At 40.0% G+C, this 14,415-nt stretch overlaps 1 protein-coding gene across 5 annotated transcripts in view; it reads left to right on the plus strand.

Moving 5' to 3' along the window:
- Window positions 1-14,415, plus strand: part of ME3 (malic enzyme 3) — a 123,313-nt gene that overhangs the window by 26,638 nt on the left and 82,260 nt on the right. The window contains exons 1-2 of one of the 5 annotated variants that reach the window (XM_072032810.1): window positions 9,241-9,368; window positions 9,771-9,867. The exons of 2 other annotated variants lie outside the window; for them this stretch is intronic. In XM_072032810.1, the coding sequence (XP_071888911.1) occupies window positions 9,256-9,368; window positions 9,771-9,867 (210 nt within the window). In that variant the 5' untranslated portion in view covers window positions 9,241-9,255. Of the gene's footprint in view, window positions 1-6,209; window positions 6,240-9,240; window positions 9,369-9,770; window positions 9,868-14,415 lie in introns of those variants that run through there. 2 more of the 5 variants (XM_038177144.2, XM_038177153.2) reach the window with 2 other exon arrangements.

The following is a 14,415-nucleotide window of genomic DNA, read 5'->3' on the forward strand; positions in this document are numbered from 1 at the left end:
TCTTGTGGTTGCCATAATTCATCCCACTTGCAACCAGGGAATTCAACCTGGAATTCTTTCTGTGGCTCTCTGTTGATTTGTGGCAGAGCATAAGAACAGGAATTTGTCCTGAAGCCCTCTGAGAATTGTTCATCATCTTTTCCAGTAGGACTGGTAGAGCTGGGCAAGCAGTCAGCCCCAGGTCTTCAGGAACAGAAACAGCTGGAAATACCCCTTCAGTTCTAAGGTGAAAACTGAATTTTGGGGGTTCGTTTCCTTATTTATTTTTTCTGTTTAAAACTTTTTGCCTTTAAAAAATCTCTTTCAAAATTTTTCAGTGATAAACTTTTAAAAGTTTTCCAGTTTTCAGTTAAAATGAGAGTTTTGAGTGCTCTAATTTTTATTTCATTTACTATATTTTTAGAAAGCTTTACTTTTTATCACTAAGTACAATAAAAACTCAGCTACCTGAGCTACCTGCTGTTCTTTGCTCTCCCTCCTGTTACCATATTGCAGAGTTTTTTATTTTAATAGCTCAAACTTAAGAAGCTAGAATAATGAAAAGGGAGTTTAAAATGTGGAAGGGGGAAGGAATTTATACATATAGATCTTTTAGAAAGACAGAAGAGAGAGGAGGGAATACATTTTAAATAAAAAATTCAGCCTCCTCCAAGGGTCCTGCAGGTAAAGATAAACTCACTGAACCCAACCAATTGAGATTTTTAATAATCCGTCTGAGGAAAAAATGAGGCAGAAGGTGAATACGTGCATGGAAAAATTCTTAAAATAAATGTGTTCCGTAATTATATTGTCTAGAGTTGTACAGCATATGTGACCTGGGGTCCTGTTGTGATAATTATGTTTAATTTAGATAGTGAGAGACTCTGTTCTACAGCAGGAGATGGGAGAGGGAGCAGTGTAGGATCAGGAGGTACCTGGCTTTGGTGAAGAACGATGCAGAGCCATGGTCAGTGAGTGTCAGTGCAGGATGGGGAAGGCTGGTGTGCATGGTGCGGGTCACCTTGCAAAGCCTGCTGCATCTGGGCAACAATAAAAACCTGGTTTTTGTCTGGTGTTGGGCATATTTAAACAAACAAACAAAAAGAAACGCAAAATAAGAAAACAACAACAAAACTTGGTTTGCCATGAGTATCAGAAAAACACATCTGGAACAGCAGGTATGTCCTTGTGCTTGAGGCTGTGAGCTCAGGGGCTTGAAGACTTATTTCTAGCCATTGAACTCTAACTATTAAAAGGTTCATTCCTTTTTATTTAGCTTGACATTGATGCTTTGTTGCTGCTTAAGGGATATAAAATGGAGGATTTTAATGCTCTGTGATGTTTGTTTTTCAAATGAGACCAGAACTAAACTACAACTTTTGGCAGAAGGCATATTTTGTTTAAATCTCTGCCAAGGAAAATTGTTTCATTTCTCCATTTCTATTCCAGTTAAAATGCTTACAAATAGCATCTTTAAACCAAACTGCCTCTATATTTTCCAGCATTTTTTCAGACTCTTTTTTCTCGTTTTTACTCTAAAATGATTTGTAAATAGGGGACTTGTTTCCTTACATCAGGAAGACTTGTCAGTAGCTTATTTTAGACATAAGAGAAAACAGAAGAACTGTATTTACAGTACTTAGATATCACCTGCCACCAGGAAAGGCTTAATTCATGGTATGGTCAAGTCTGGACATGAATTTGTGGTGTTTGACCTCATTCCAAAACAAAGTAATAAAGGCTAACCCCACAAAATAAAGATCAGGCAATGTAGCACGAGTTGTCAGGGATTCTAGACAATGTGAATTGAAATTTCATGTTTAAATAGGAAAAATAGAATATTTGGTCCTTGTAATTTGCTCTTCTGCTAGGATTGGGACAGTGTCTGCACGTACTGAGATCACAGGGGCAGAAAATAGTATTTTAATGTGGAGATTCCAGTTACCACCACATCAGCTATTTTATGTATTGTCTAGCATTTGTCCAGAGATTAAATGTAGAGATACTACCAGTGATTCTTTCATGCACATCAAGGTACTCTACAAAAGAAAATACAGTCCTTTGCTAGGCATTAAGTAATATGCCAGGTCAGGCTGAAAATTTTGCATTTTTAAGTGCTGCTCAGTACCAGTGACTATGAGGTATTTTAGATCCAGTGTCCTTACATAGATAAAACCCACAGTTGAGCATGTCACGGTTGTGCTCAGCTTTTATAAGATTAACAATGTGTGTGAGGAAAATTGGTAAAAGGATGGCAAAAAGGGCTTTTAAGAGAATTAAATCCTTACAGGAGGTCTGGGGATGCTGAACACTACCACACCGGAATCACTGATATAAATCCTCTATAAAACCTCTTAAGAAATGCTTGGAAAATGGTCAAAAGCAGCAGGTATGGCTGAACAGCAAAGTAACTTAGGTTATGTAAAGACAGGAAAGCAGTCTTTGAAAAGATGAAATAGTATCCAAAGAATAAAAATGGAATAAATCCTAATATCTTGCAGAAGAGATACACAAAGCAAAAGAAAGAAAGAAAGAAAGAAAGAAAGAAAGAAAGAAAGAAAGAAAGAAAGAAAGAAAGAAAGAAAGAAAGAAAGAAAGAAAGAAAGAAAGAAAGAAAGAAAGAGAAAGAAAGAAGGAACAATTAGCTAAAGGATTCAAAACAGCAAAAGCCAGCCTGAGAGTCTGTAGGGTCAGCTGACAACCTCTGTATAAAAAGAAGCTGTTGGAGATGATAGGCACCCAACTGCAGGGAAGCCAATTAAATTATTTTTACCGCTATTCATTATAGAAGAAACAGGTGAGAAACAGGTGTCATAGTGTTTTCTGGGGTAAATTCAGGAAAGATGCCCAACAATGAAGTACTAAGGAAGAAGGTATGATACAATAGAGTCCGCAATCATGACGGTGTTCACCTTTGAGCTGTAGGAAATTTTATAATAAAGTAGCTGTGTTGCTTACAGTAATACTTAATGCCACTTAAAACTTCCTCAGTATCTGAAGACAACAATGTCAATTGTAAAAAGATTCCAAAGGAATATGGGGAGCTACAGGCTTGCAACACCTGCATCAGCCTGCAGGGACTATCTCATAAAGTATGGAATGAGCGGATGCTTGGACAAATAAAATCTACTGGGGAAGAGTCCATATGGCATCTGTAAAGGTTTCTGTAAACCTCATGGTTTGTAAATCACTGAAGGGATCACAAATAACCTGGGAAATGTGGTTTGGTTGATACAGTCTAATTGGATTTTGATAGATTTTTGATGCTGCCCTCCACAAAGAATTTTTAGGTGACAAAGCAGCAGTGATAGAGGAGGAAAGGTCCAGGTGTGTTTATGTCAGTAATTAACAAGATAAGAAACAAAGTCTTGGAGTGAATGAAGAGAAGTTGCCAGTGAAGTTATGGATGGGTCTGTGCTGAGATCTGTCCTACTCTGCTTGCTCATAAATGCCCTGCACAAAGGGATGCCTGGCACAGGTACATGAGAAGGGCAGTAAGGATGATCGAGAGGGAGAATGGCTTCCACATAAGGAACAATTGACCCAACTGGGACTATTCTGTTGACAGAGTTGTGAGTGTCATGGAAAGGATGAGCAAAGATAACTTTTGTTTTCCCAGCATCTGTGAAATGTAGAATAAAATTTTCATGGATTATTTCTTGGAAGAACTCCCCGTGGAATTAAAACAAGGAGATGAAAAGTCACAAGTTTTCCATGCCCCTAAATTGACATGGGGTGGGTTTATTTGTTTGTTTTTGGCCTTTCAGTTTTCAGTTTGTTTTTGAAGTCCTTGCCATCTCCTGAGCTTCTAAAAAAAGTATCTAAAATTCAGACACATAGTGCTTCAATATAGGCACTCAAAATCAGTGATGATTTTGAAATTGGTCCAAGTTTCTCATCAGGGAATTTGTTATTGTACCTACCAAACTGAACTTGGATCCCCTGCATACCAGATTAGTGCTCTTACAACGAGATGGCAAACTGGAATGGATCAGGAGAGTTAAGGTGCCGAATTACCATGTTCCTGCTATTGAAGAAGAATTTCTTGCATTCTGATCATTCTGATGGAAGAATTACCTTGTTCCTGCTATTGATAATGTTCAAGAAAACTTTGCTTTATGGATGGAGTTTCCAGGTTTCCAGTTGGATATTTTCACCAACTGACTATCTGACCCTTCTTCCTTTTTTTTTTTTTTCCTTTTTTTTTTTGGGTAGACACATATTGCATCTACATTGCATCTAAACAATTGGCTTTAGAGAGACTGGAGTTTACCTGCTTGTGCTAGAAAACTAGCCAGAAATAGTGTTGCTCCAGTTTAGGAGCCTGTGGCCATATTCGTTACTGATTAAATGGCCCCTCTTAGTTTACAGAGTGCAGCAGATTTGGGTTCATTTAGATTGGAATGCAAGAACAGTAAAGTTGTGCTCTTTCATGGTGGTATATGGTACGGCTTGCAGATCATTTGTATTCTTCTAAAGAATGTTATAAACCTGGCAGAAAAGAAGGAAGTGCTTAAGTGAGTAAAGGCATTTTCAAGTTTATTGGTATTGAGGGAAAAATAATATTAAAGCAATTTGCATTCACTGAGTAAATAAGAGATGACGAGATTAGAAGCAGCCAAAAATATTTCAGTGTGCATTCTCTTTCAAGTTCACGTTGTTCATCTCCTGCATTGTACCTACTTGCTTTTTATGAATACACATGAGAGTTAGATCAACCAGGCCAAGCTTGGATCTCCTAGAAATAGACACAAAACTTTTAATCTCTGGTCCTGAGTCTATATTTTCACTTAGCCTGATTTTACCCTGATGTTATGTTATTGATGTTAGTGGAGTTGCTCCAGGTGTTGCTGGTAAGTGGTACCAAAATCTGTTGATAAGAAGCTAGCTCACTATTTCAAGAAAAAACTGGTCCCTTAGCTGTTTGTTGCCAGACGGAGGGCAGAACTCATTTCCAAACAAGCCCAACTGTTGCTGGCATTTATTTGCTATGAGAGTTGTTGCAGAAGTATCGGGGCTTATGCTGATCAGTAAAGGGACTCCCTTAAGCCGTATTGTCCAAAGTATTAGGACTGTTATCTTTTTCTCCGTGGATCACTTCAAAGACTTACTTCATTAAAGGGGAGTGGACGTTAAATCACTGCCATGAACATAAGATCCTGATGTGTTCACGTGCAACACAATTAAAGATTTCAGGCATTCCAATAAGGATCAGCCCATGCTGATGTGAATCACTGAACAGGAAATGCTGCTAGGCAAGATCCTGAGCTTAACTAATTAATTTTAATTTATATACTAACGTGTTGATGTAGATAATACAATAATCACAAACGCTTGTGTTTGAAGACCATGAAATGCTAAAAAAAATGAAATTTTGCAGTCAGAATGTGGAGGTTGGTTGCACTTGGCAAATAAATGTTTGTCTTGCCTCAGGGCAATGTACTTGTCATTAAAATACTAGTAGAGGCTCTTGACTTAGGTCTCTGAAGCACACACCAACTTTAGGCTCAGTAGTGCACTATCTCTGTGGGTATTTTTATAAGATGCCCAGCAAGTAATTTAAAAAACAGCCCGAAGTACTGAAAAAAAAAACAAGCTTTTAAATCTGTCCTTCAAATGACTTTTTCTTCCCAGGACATTTAGTTTAAACATATTAATTTCTGAATGATGGAATGAGACAGTGTTTTCAGGGTCAGTAGCTGATTTCAGACTCCTGCTCTTTGCCTTTAGGCCATGGTTTGTCACTCACTGAGGAGACCTGAAGAAGTTTGTTGTCTCACCAGTCCCTAAAACAGCTGTTTGCAGGAAGGTACAAAGCTTATCTCCAGCTTTAAAGAACTAGTTCATTTATGTCTCCCAAAGGTGCCCTGTGACTGTCAAGTCACTGGGAGGTAGCTTTTTTATCAGATGAAAATAAATGGTAAGAATTAGATTGGCCATATGAGATTCTTCATAGAATCAGAATGGTTTGGGTTGGAAGGAACCTCCCAAGATTACCTAGTCTAGTCCCCCTGACATGGGCAGGGACATCTTTCACAAGATCAGGTTAGATAAAGATAATCACGTTATGATTGTACTGTCCTATGAATAGTTACAAAAGAAAATCATAACAAAATGTACTTGTAGAGAGTATTGAACAAACATCCTTCCTTTTCAGTGCCTGTGTCTTGGTGCAAAGCAGCTGACCTTGCTGGTTTGCCAAAGAGCTGTCTGTCTTCTCTGTTACCTGAGGTAGCTGCAGGACCATGAAGTCACTTGGGGTGAGACTTGGCCTTCTGTAGATGGGATGATGTTTCCTTCTTTCTCTGTTCTTTTAGGCTTCTTGTTTCAGTCTTTTCCCAAAGGAATTCTACTTTAGGACTTGCATTAAATATGTGTTGAAAATGTATACCTTTTCTTCCCTTTGCATCTGGGCTCTGGGAGGGTACCATTCTTCCATTCTGCTTCTAGGCTGGGCTTCTCCAAGCCTCCAAGCCTTGCTGACCTTGTGTAACATCCTCTGCACTGTGTTCTTCTGTTACCATATCTTTTCTGGCTTTAAGCTGATTTTTCCTGTTTACAGTCTTCAGAAGACTCAGGATGTTTAAATGCACTCATATGTCTTTGGATTTATCGTGTGGAGCTTGCTGCAAACATTTAATACTTCACACGCAGTATAGTAACATATTTGACAGATTTGGCATTGAGTCCCATCCTGAATTACTCCCCCCATCTGCCCACCCTCCCTTTGTATTCCATTGGGGATTTTGCTGTTACAGCAACCATGGATTGTTTTGTTGCATCTGAGTGTATTCTCCTAAAGGCATAAGAAGATTATGTTCTGCCAATTCCACAGTTTGTTTCCTTTTGCAGATGAAAATACAGAAGCTTGATACGCACTGTGAATGCTACATTTATATTAGAGTAAAACTCAGAATCTCCAGGAAGGCAGCTCCTACAGGGACTTCTACAGGGAAATCTAGAAGATTCACAGTGCCACTCTGGTGTCTGGACTCTGTGAGTTCAGACTTGTCTGTGAGTTGCCACTGTATTTGCCATCCACTCTGGCCATGTACATTTTATATGAACATGTAATGTTTTGTTTGTTTGTTTGTTTGTTTGTTTTAATGTATAGGACACAGAAAGTTTAACTCATTAACAACAAAAGGTAATAAATCTCTAATATCTTCATACTGTAATTTTTATCTAAAACCTAGGCTAAAATACCTATTGCTGTTCAAAGATAAATGACTATTAACCAACCATTTTTTTTCTTAAAGAGTTTTACAGTTCACATATTTCCTATCCACATCCATTTCAACAGCTGTCTATGTGCCTGTATACAATTATGGAAGAAAAACTACTTGCACTAGTTAGAACCAGACCAAGATGTAAACTGAGGCCTCATGTCAGCATGATTTCAGTTCTACTGAAATTAATGAGACGTTTGTGCATGCTTTTATGCAAATATTTCCTGATTTTGGGGCCATCCTACAGATAAGTACCTACTGCATCTTCTGTGATGTTAATGTAGCCAAGGAAACTGAACACGAGGCTGTAGAAGTGATGGGAGGAGAGCAAAAAAGAAATTGCTGCAGCTTATCATAAACATGGACAGCAGTGTCCAGAGATTTGAAATGTGCGTTTGTTGTCTCCTTTCATCAACTTTCCCCTGAAACTGTTTACTTAAGAGCTCTTCAGCTATTGCCAGGAATGCAGTTATCCTATTTTAGGCTATATGTACTCAATAAAGCTCTGAGCCATTCCCACAGTGGTTGAGAGAAGCTTAGAGCTAGTGTTTTGGTGCTTCAGTGCTGTGGTCCACCAAGCTCTGCAGGTGTTTAGAAAAAGCCTCTTTGCTTCAAGATGCTTAATCTCTCTGAAGTAATGAGCAAACACTTCAATGTAGCTTTATTGTTAGGTCATGGTTCTGTGACTTGTATAAACTGAACCACCTAAAATGACAGAAAGTTGATGCCACCAGCTAATCTACCTAAATCAGCTGCAAAGAGAGGGAGAGGAGAAGTTTTGAAGTAGGAGTAGGCGATAGACATGAGAGGCAGTATAGCAGATGGAACGGAGGAACTGATATAAATTCAGCCTCCTGTGTGTTGCATAGCATTAGTGCTTCTGCTGAATCATAGGGTCTCATATTTTCAACAAATATACACCGACTGTGAAAATACAGCAGACACAGTGAACATACTGGAAAAAAGGATTTTATGCTTGTATAACCTTCTGCAGAAAAGTACTTACCTGTTCAAGCTGGTAAGCTATGGGGATCATAATGCCTTTGTAACTGTATCTGTGAATGCTTTTTGTATACCTGTGGCCTGTATTCTGAATTTAAACAAACCAACTTAAACAGCCTTTCCTGCCAGAAGGTGAGGTCTCCATACATATCATCTCCATCAGCATCCATATCAGATGGAACAACTTTCATTTATTTGGCATTTGTTCTTTGCACTGTGTCTTTATTTTGTTATTATTAGACCAAAAGGTGGAAAAATAATAGCAGTTTGGGGGTAGAGGGTAAGAACCAACAAAACCTTCTTGGAACTGTTGGATCCAATTCAGCCAACACCGACTCCAGGCAGGGCTGAGGTTGGCACCAGCAGACACAGCTCTGCTGCTGACAGGGATGAATTTGGCCTGCCTGGAATTTGAGAAACAGGCTGTTTCTTGTGCTTTCTTCACTCTGCTGCTTATTAAGAATTTGACCTTTTGAGAGGTCAGTGTCATCGTGCACCCTAGAGTCTTGTAGGTGAGTGGATATTCCAGCTAAATCTTCAAATGCCTGTCAGCCCTGGAGGTATCGTAAGGAGCAACGTCTTCTCTTCTGCTTATGGCTGACTTGCTGCCGCTCTGCTGTGGCTTTCTGTGCTCACCATCCCTCGTTTCTGTAAAGGCTTTTTGTTGGGACCCCTAAATGCCGTGTCTGCGTTCAGCTGTCTGTTATGCATTCATCTCATGCTGAAATCCGTGTGCTACTTCGTCTCACTTCATTCAAGTGTACCTCTGGCAGTTATTTATTCTTTCTCATTGCTCTCTACCAGGTGTAAAAGGGTCATCTGTTTATAGCTATGAGCTTTTCTACTAAGGCAGTAGCTTAAAAACAAGCTCATTTTTTCTTAGCAATTGCTCACGACCTGGTGTCAATGTGAACGATTTTAAAAAGCCTGTTTTGGCTGGAATAGCAGGCTGCCATTCAGGGCACATGCCTAAACCGATCGCCTGCTGGGGGTCGGGAAGGGAATTCCGCTATCAGGAGCAGCACACAAAGAGCCAGCAGCATTTATGAAGAAGGAAAGAGCTGACATTCCTCCAGGGCATCAGCTACCTGAGGCTGTCTTCAGGATATGCAATACTGGACATGCCAGCAGCTTGCTCAGGGGACCCGTTTGGCTCTGGTATGTGGGTTTGCATCTCTTTTGACTCCCTGTTCACCACAGCATTTGTTATACATTCTCCAGGAGGAAACCCTAACATCCAGCTCTTACCTGCTGTATTAAAGTCTTAAAGCCTCCTTGTTTTCTTCCAGTCTGAGTGAGTTGAAGGCGCTGTGGTCTGTAGCTCCCCATAGTGGGAGATCTCTGGAAATGCTGGGTAATGCTTTAGGCTTTTAGGCTTGAGCGAGTTTACAGGGGTGGGGTAGATTTATTTATTTATTTATTTATTTATTTATTTATTTATTTATTTATATTTATTTATTTATTTTTCGTGCCTTTTTCTTAACTGTCTCTGCACTTGACCTGTTTCACCCTTTGCAGGAGGTAAAATATGTCCAAAGTAATGAGATTTTTTTTTCTCAGTTTGTCTGCAAGGTTCAAAGCGGCAGAAACACTTGGTAGCTTTTGTCTTCCATTTGGGAAGGAAAAATGCAGTCATCAGATTCCTGCTGTGCTGCTGGTGAGTGAAATCTGTCCTGAACCACAGCTGTACATCAGTATGGGCAGGCAGGGGAACTTCTCTTATACAGAGAGAGTACAAGAATGCAGTCATCTGCAAGCCAAATAAAATCCTCAGTCATAAATGAGGAGGGGAGGGATGTAGAAGCAGATTCTGATTTTGCTTAGGCCAGTACCCTTTGATAAGGCTTGACTCAAATGAGGTGGTTAACATCTCTCTCAGGTTTTATTTTGCTTATCTGAAGAGTGAGCTGATGAGGGTGCCTGGAGAGAGCCTCAGCTCTGTGAGTCTATCCTGGGAAGCAGCTAGGCAAATCCAGTTGGGATTTCCCTTGTGGTGTCTGAGATGATTCCTCCAATGTCATGGGATTTATTGGTGACCACAGGAGAGAATGAGGGGAAGAAGATGGGAAGCAGAGTTTTAAGCCTTGGTTGAGTCCTTTCTGAGGCATCTCAAGTGTGCGAAGTCTGTGTGGGAAGGGAATGGCCTTCATGGAAAGCCTTTAGCTGCATCTGATCTTGTCTAGGATGAGTCGTCCTCTAAATTAAAACTCAGAAAGGTCTCTGTGGCTGTTTCCACAATGTACTCATCATGGGTAGGACACCAGCAAGCAATGGACCCTCCCAAGGTGTTGGGTCACACCTAGGGGAATGAGCCAACCACCACTGCTGACCAAATGCATTGAAGTGGGGCTTCAGTTATTTCAGTAAGCAAGCTTTTTCCAGGATGAAGCAACACAAGCTAAGACTTCCATGGACCGTATGCTGACCATGATACAAGTGGCTGTTACACAAAACAGGACAATCCCTTGTCCATATCCCAGCCTCACGTTTGCTTTTGAGGTTGAGGCAGTCATGTAGAAGTGAAGATCGTGTTCTTCTTGATGTTCACCCCAATATGTTTCTCTGATATGTGTATTTAATTTTTATGTCTATATCTAAAGGAGAAGAACAGGCTGAGGGGAGGCCTCATGGCGGCCTGCAGCTCCCTCACGAGGGGAGCGGAGGGGCAGGCGCTGAGCTCTGCTCTCTGGGGACAGTGACAGGACCCGAGGGAACAGCATGGAGCTGGGACAGGGGAGGATCAGGCTGGGGGTTAGGAAAAGGTTCTGCACCCAGAGGGTGATCAGGCACTGGGACATGCTTCCCAGGGTCACAGCACTGAGCCTGCTGGTGTTCAAGAAGTGTTTGGACAGCGCTCTGAGGCATAGGGTCTGATTTTGTGTGGTGTTGTGTGGAGTCAGGAGTTGGACTCAATGATCCTTGTGAGTCCCTTCCAGCTCAGGATATTCTATGATCTGTGGGTAATTCCTTAAAATGGATTTGAAGGTTTCTTCTGAAATCTGATTTACATCTTACATTTGCTGCTAATGAGCTTATTGTCCGTGTGTGTATGTTTGCTGCCTCTTGGTATATTTGCATTTCACTGAGCTGAAATAATAAGTATCTCCATGGTCAATCTCCTATTCATAATCTGTTTTGATTCCAATCAATTCTTTGCGTGCATCAGCACTGCGATTCCAACTCTCCATCCCTTCCTGCACTGTGCAAATAGGAAGACAGAAGACAACCAGGAAAGGTCTTGGTGTGGACACGGAGATCTCCATGTGGAAAATTTGAGAAGCAATGCATTAGTTTAGCATTGAAACTTTTGAACTAGACAGGCAACAGGAAAACAGGAGTACTCTGAAAACAGATTTTTCAGACCATTCCTGTTGGTCTATTTTCCAGATCAGCTGCAAACCTAGACAGATATTGTTTGCTTTAAGTCATTATTTCATTTCTTTTCCTTGTACCCATATGTGTATTTTTTTATAATGTGTCTGCAGTCAAGGAAAGAGAGCAATCTTTCATACAGATACTAAGAACCAGCCTCTCATATTTTCCCTTCAGGTCAGTTCTGGCTTGAAATAGCTGAAACTATTTCTTGACTCATTTCATAGTGTTAAATGCAGCTGTGATTTCTGCTCCCTGTCTTTTTCCAAAGAAGTCAGAAATTGAAGGAAATAGAAGCATAACAGATCCTTATTTATTGATTACAGAAATTGTATTAAATCAAGCTGTAAGAATTGCTGGCTTATGTCTTATGATAACTTTTGTAAATAAGATAACTTTTGTAAAGATGATAGTGAAGAGCAGTAGAGGGTTGGGAAAAAATATTTATAGGAATGATATTCAATTTGTTTCTCTATAGTCATACTCAGGTAACATCAACAGGAGTAGCTGATCAGCTTTATGTTGATATGCCTCACATTTGTAGGACTTTCTCCTTCCAGTATTTCATGGAATGATTTCCAGAAATGATATTATTGTAATGATAAAAAGCATGTAGTTTTATTTTTTAAGCCTGCCATGACTGCTTGTGTGCATTTCAGCAGGGAATTGGCCCGCAAGAACTGAAAAGCCTTTTTTTCAGTTTTGGTTTTGTGGTGTTTTCTTTTTAATTTTTATTTCTTCAAAGGAAAGTTTATTTCCAGGCATGTGGTGGCACAGGTCTGTATTACTGCTCTAATTCTCACACTGTTTTCTGAAGTTGTGGAAGCCAAAAGCCAGTGCACTGGAAACTTAATTTTGCTATAGATGCAAGTTGGTAAGGGCTTTCCAGGAAAGAGGGTTCGTGCAGCACTGGGTGTCCAACCATTCCTGTTTCATGAACTCAGTGCTGTAATGGAGGGCTGCAATAATATCTTTGCTGCAAGCAGATTTACACAGATACACCCAGAACAAACATTTCCTGTCATTTTTTATCTTCTTTGTTACATACAAACACAAATGTCTCCAAGGACAATCAAATAGAAACACTTTGAAATGAACCCAAGCAGTGAGCAAGTGCATTAACATGCAGGATCCCATTTTATTTTTCTAATTAAACTCAATTGTGTTCTCTGACCTGCATTTTAAATACTGAATATTTAGTGAGATTCATACTTTTTTTCCCCTACCCTGCTTCCTTTCAGGCTTTGTTCAGCATGTGAATAGCTCCATTAGGGAAATGTGAAAACACTGGACTATGCATTGACTTGCTGTTTTGACATTCCAGTGGGAGATACTACTAAGCTGTAAATTACAGAATTGGACATCACTGGTTTGAATTCAGATCAGTTTGGCTTGAAAAGCGAGGTTTAGCTATTTGACCTGCCCTGACCCAGCTCTGTCCTTTGTTTGGTAAGGTACCTGATTTGTTTGCAAATTTCTTCCTACGCCATGGAACACAGAAATCTGAAGTATTCAGATGTTTTAGCTATGTCTCTCACTTCGGTGCAATAAAAATCCTGTTGTGACTCATCATAAAGTGAGGCTTCTAAACATATTTGTTGCTGCCCTTTCACACACACACACACACAAGTGTGAGATAGTTTCAGAAGTGGACCTGCAAAACCTTGTATTTGTTTTTAAACCCCATGAAACTCTGGACATTGTTAAAGCTAAAACTTGATGGTCAAATCAAAAATGGTCAAAAAATATTTGGAGTCACATGAGATGGGTTTGGAAGGCTATAGGGTTGTAAACCTTGGCTCCGGGAAGAAGTACAGTCCATTATAGTCTCTGCTTGAATCAGAGTGTAGCACAGAGCTTTGCTTACAGGTTGGAGGAATGGAGCTGAGGAGGTGAGGCCAGGGCTGATGTGTGAGTGCTGTGCCTCTAGAGCCAGGCACTGAACAGGCAGCAGTGGCAGCCCTGAGACAGAGGGAGAAGTGGAAACAAGCACTGAAGTGTGCAACTTTTTAAATTCTTTTACAAAAGTATAAAAACACCTCATTTTTATACTTTTATAATGATCTTGACTCACAAAGTAAAGCAAACTACAGTTTCCATATGACTCTACCTACCTCTCTCTCCAGGCCTTCATGCACTGGGGAGGGTTAAGCAATGTGCATTTATCAGATGCTGATGGTGACTGCTGCTTGAGATCATGTGAATGCTGTTGGTACTGAAAGCAATGCTTCCCTTTCCTGAATTTACTGAAACTGAAGGAACCTCCCATCATGCTCCCACACACTTTGTTGTGCTAGAACACAGAAGTTGAGAAATTATTCCTCTAAGTAAGTTGTTAGAAATTCAGATGCTAGCAGTGATATAAAAGAGGTCTCTTTTTCTCTGCTTTTTACTGCTTTTTGCATATTTTAGGCTCAAAGTTAGCAGTTATTTCTGAAGTTAAGCAATTGAACATTGCATTTGCTTATTACACTTGACGATGGTAATGAGCTCTGGAGGGTCTGTGAGCACATCAGAGGGCAGAACTAGAATTCAAAATAATTTGCACAAACTGGAGAAATTAAGTGAAAAAAAGCATACATGCAAAGTTGATTTGCAATAATTAACAACGCAAGCTCAGAATGAGGAAAGAAACCCAGCCAGAGAGCAGTTCTGCAGGAAACTAGAGGGTGTGGTATGATGGATCTCATACCAAACACAAGACACTAATGTCATACTGTTGTGGAAAAAACAACAGTCTTCATACTAGGATGTATAGACTGTGGTGTCACTTGCAAGACACGTTTAGTAAACCTTTTCCTCTCTTTGTCCTGTCGCATTGCGTGGGTGCTGT

This window comes from Anas platyrhynchos, chromosome 1 (genome assembly GCF_047663525.1).
Source record: "Anas platyrhynchos isolate ZD024472 breed Pekin duck chromosome 1, IASCAAS_PekinDuck_T2T, whole genome shotgun sequence".
In the NCBI taxonomy this organism is placed as follows: domain Eukaryota; kingdom Metazoa; phylum Chordata; class Aves; order Anseriformes; family Anatidae; genus Anas; species Anas platyrhynchos.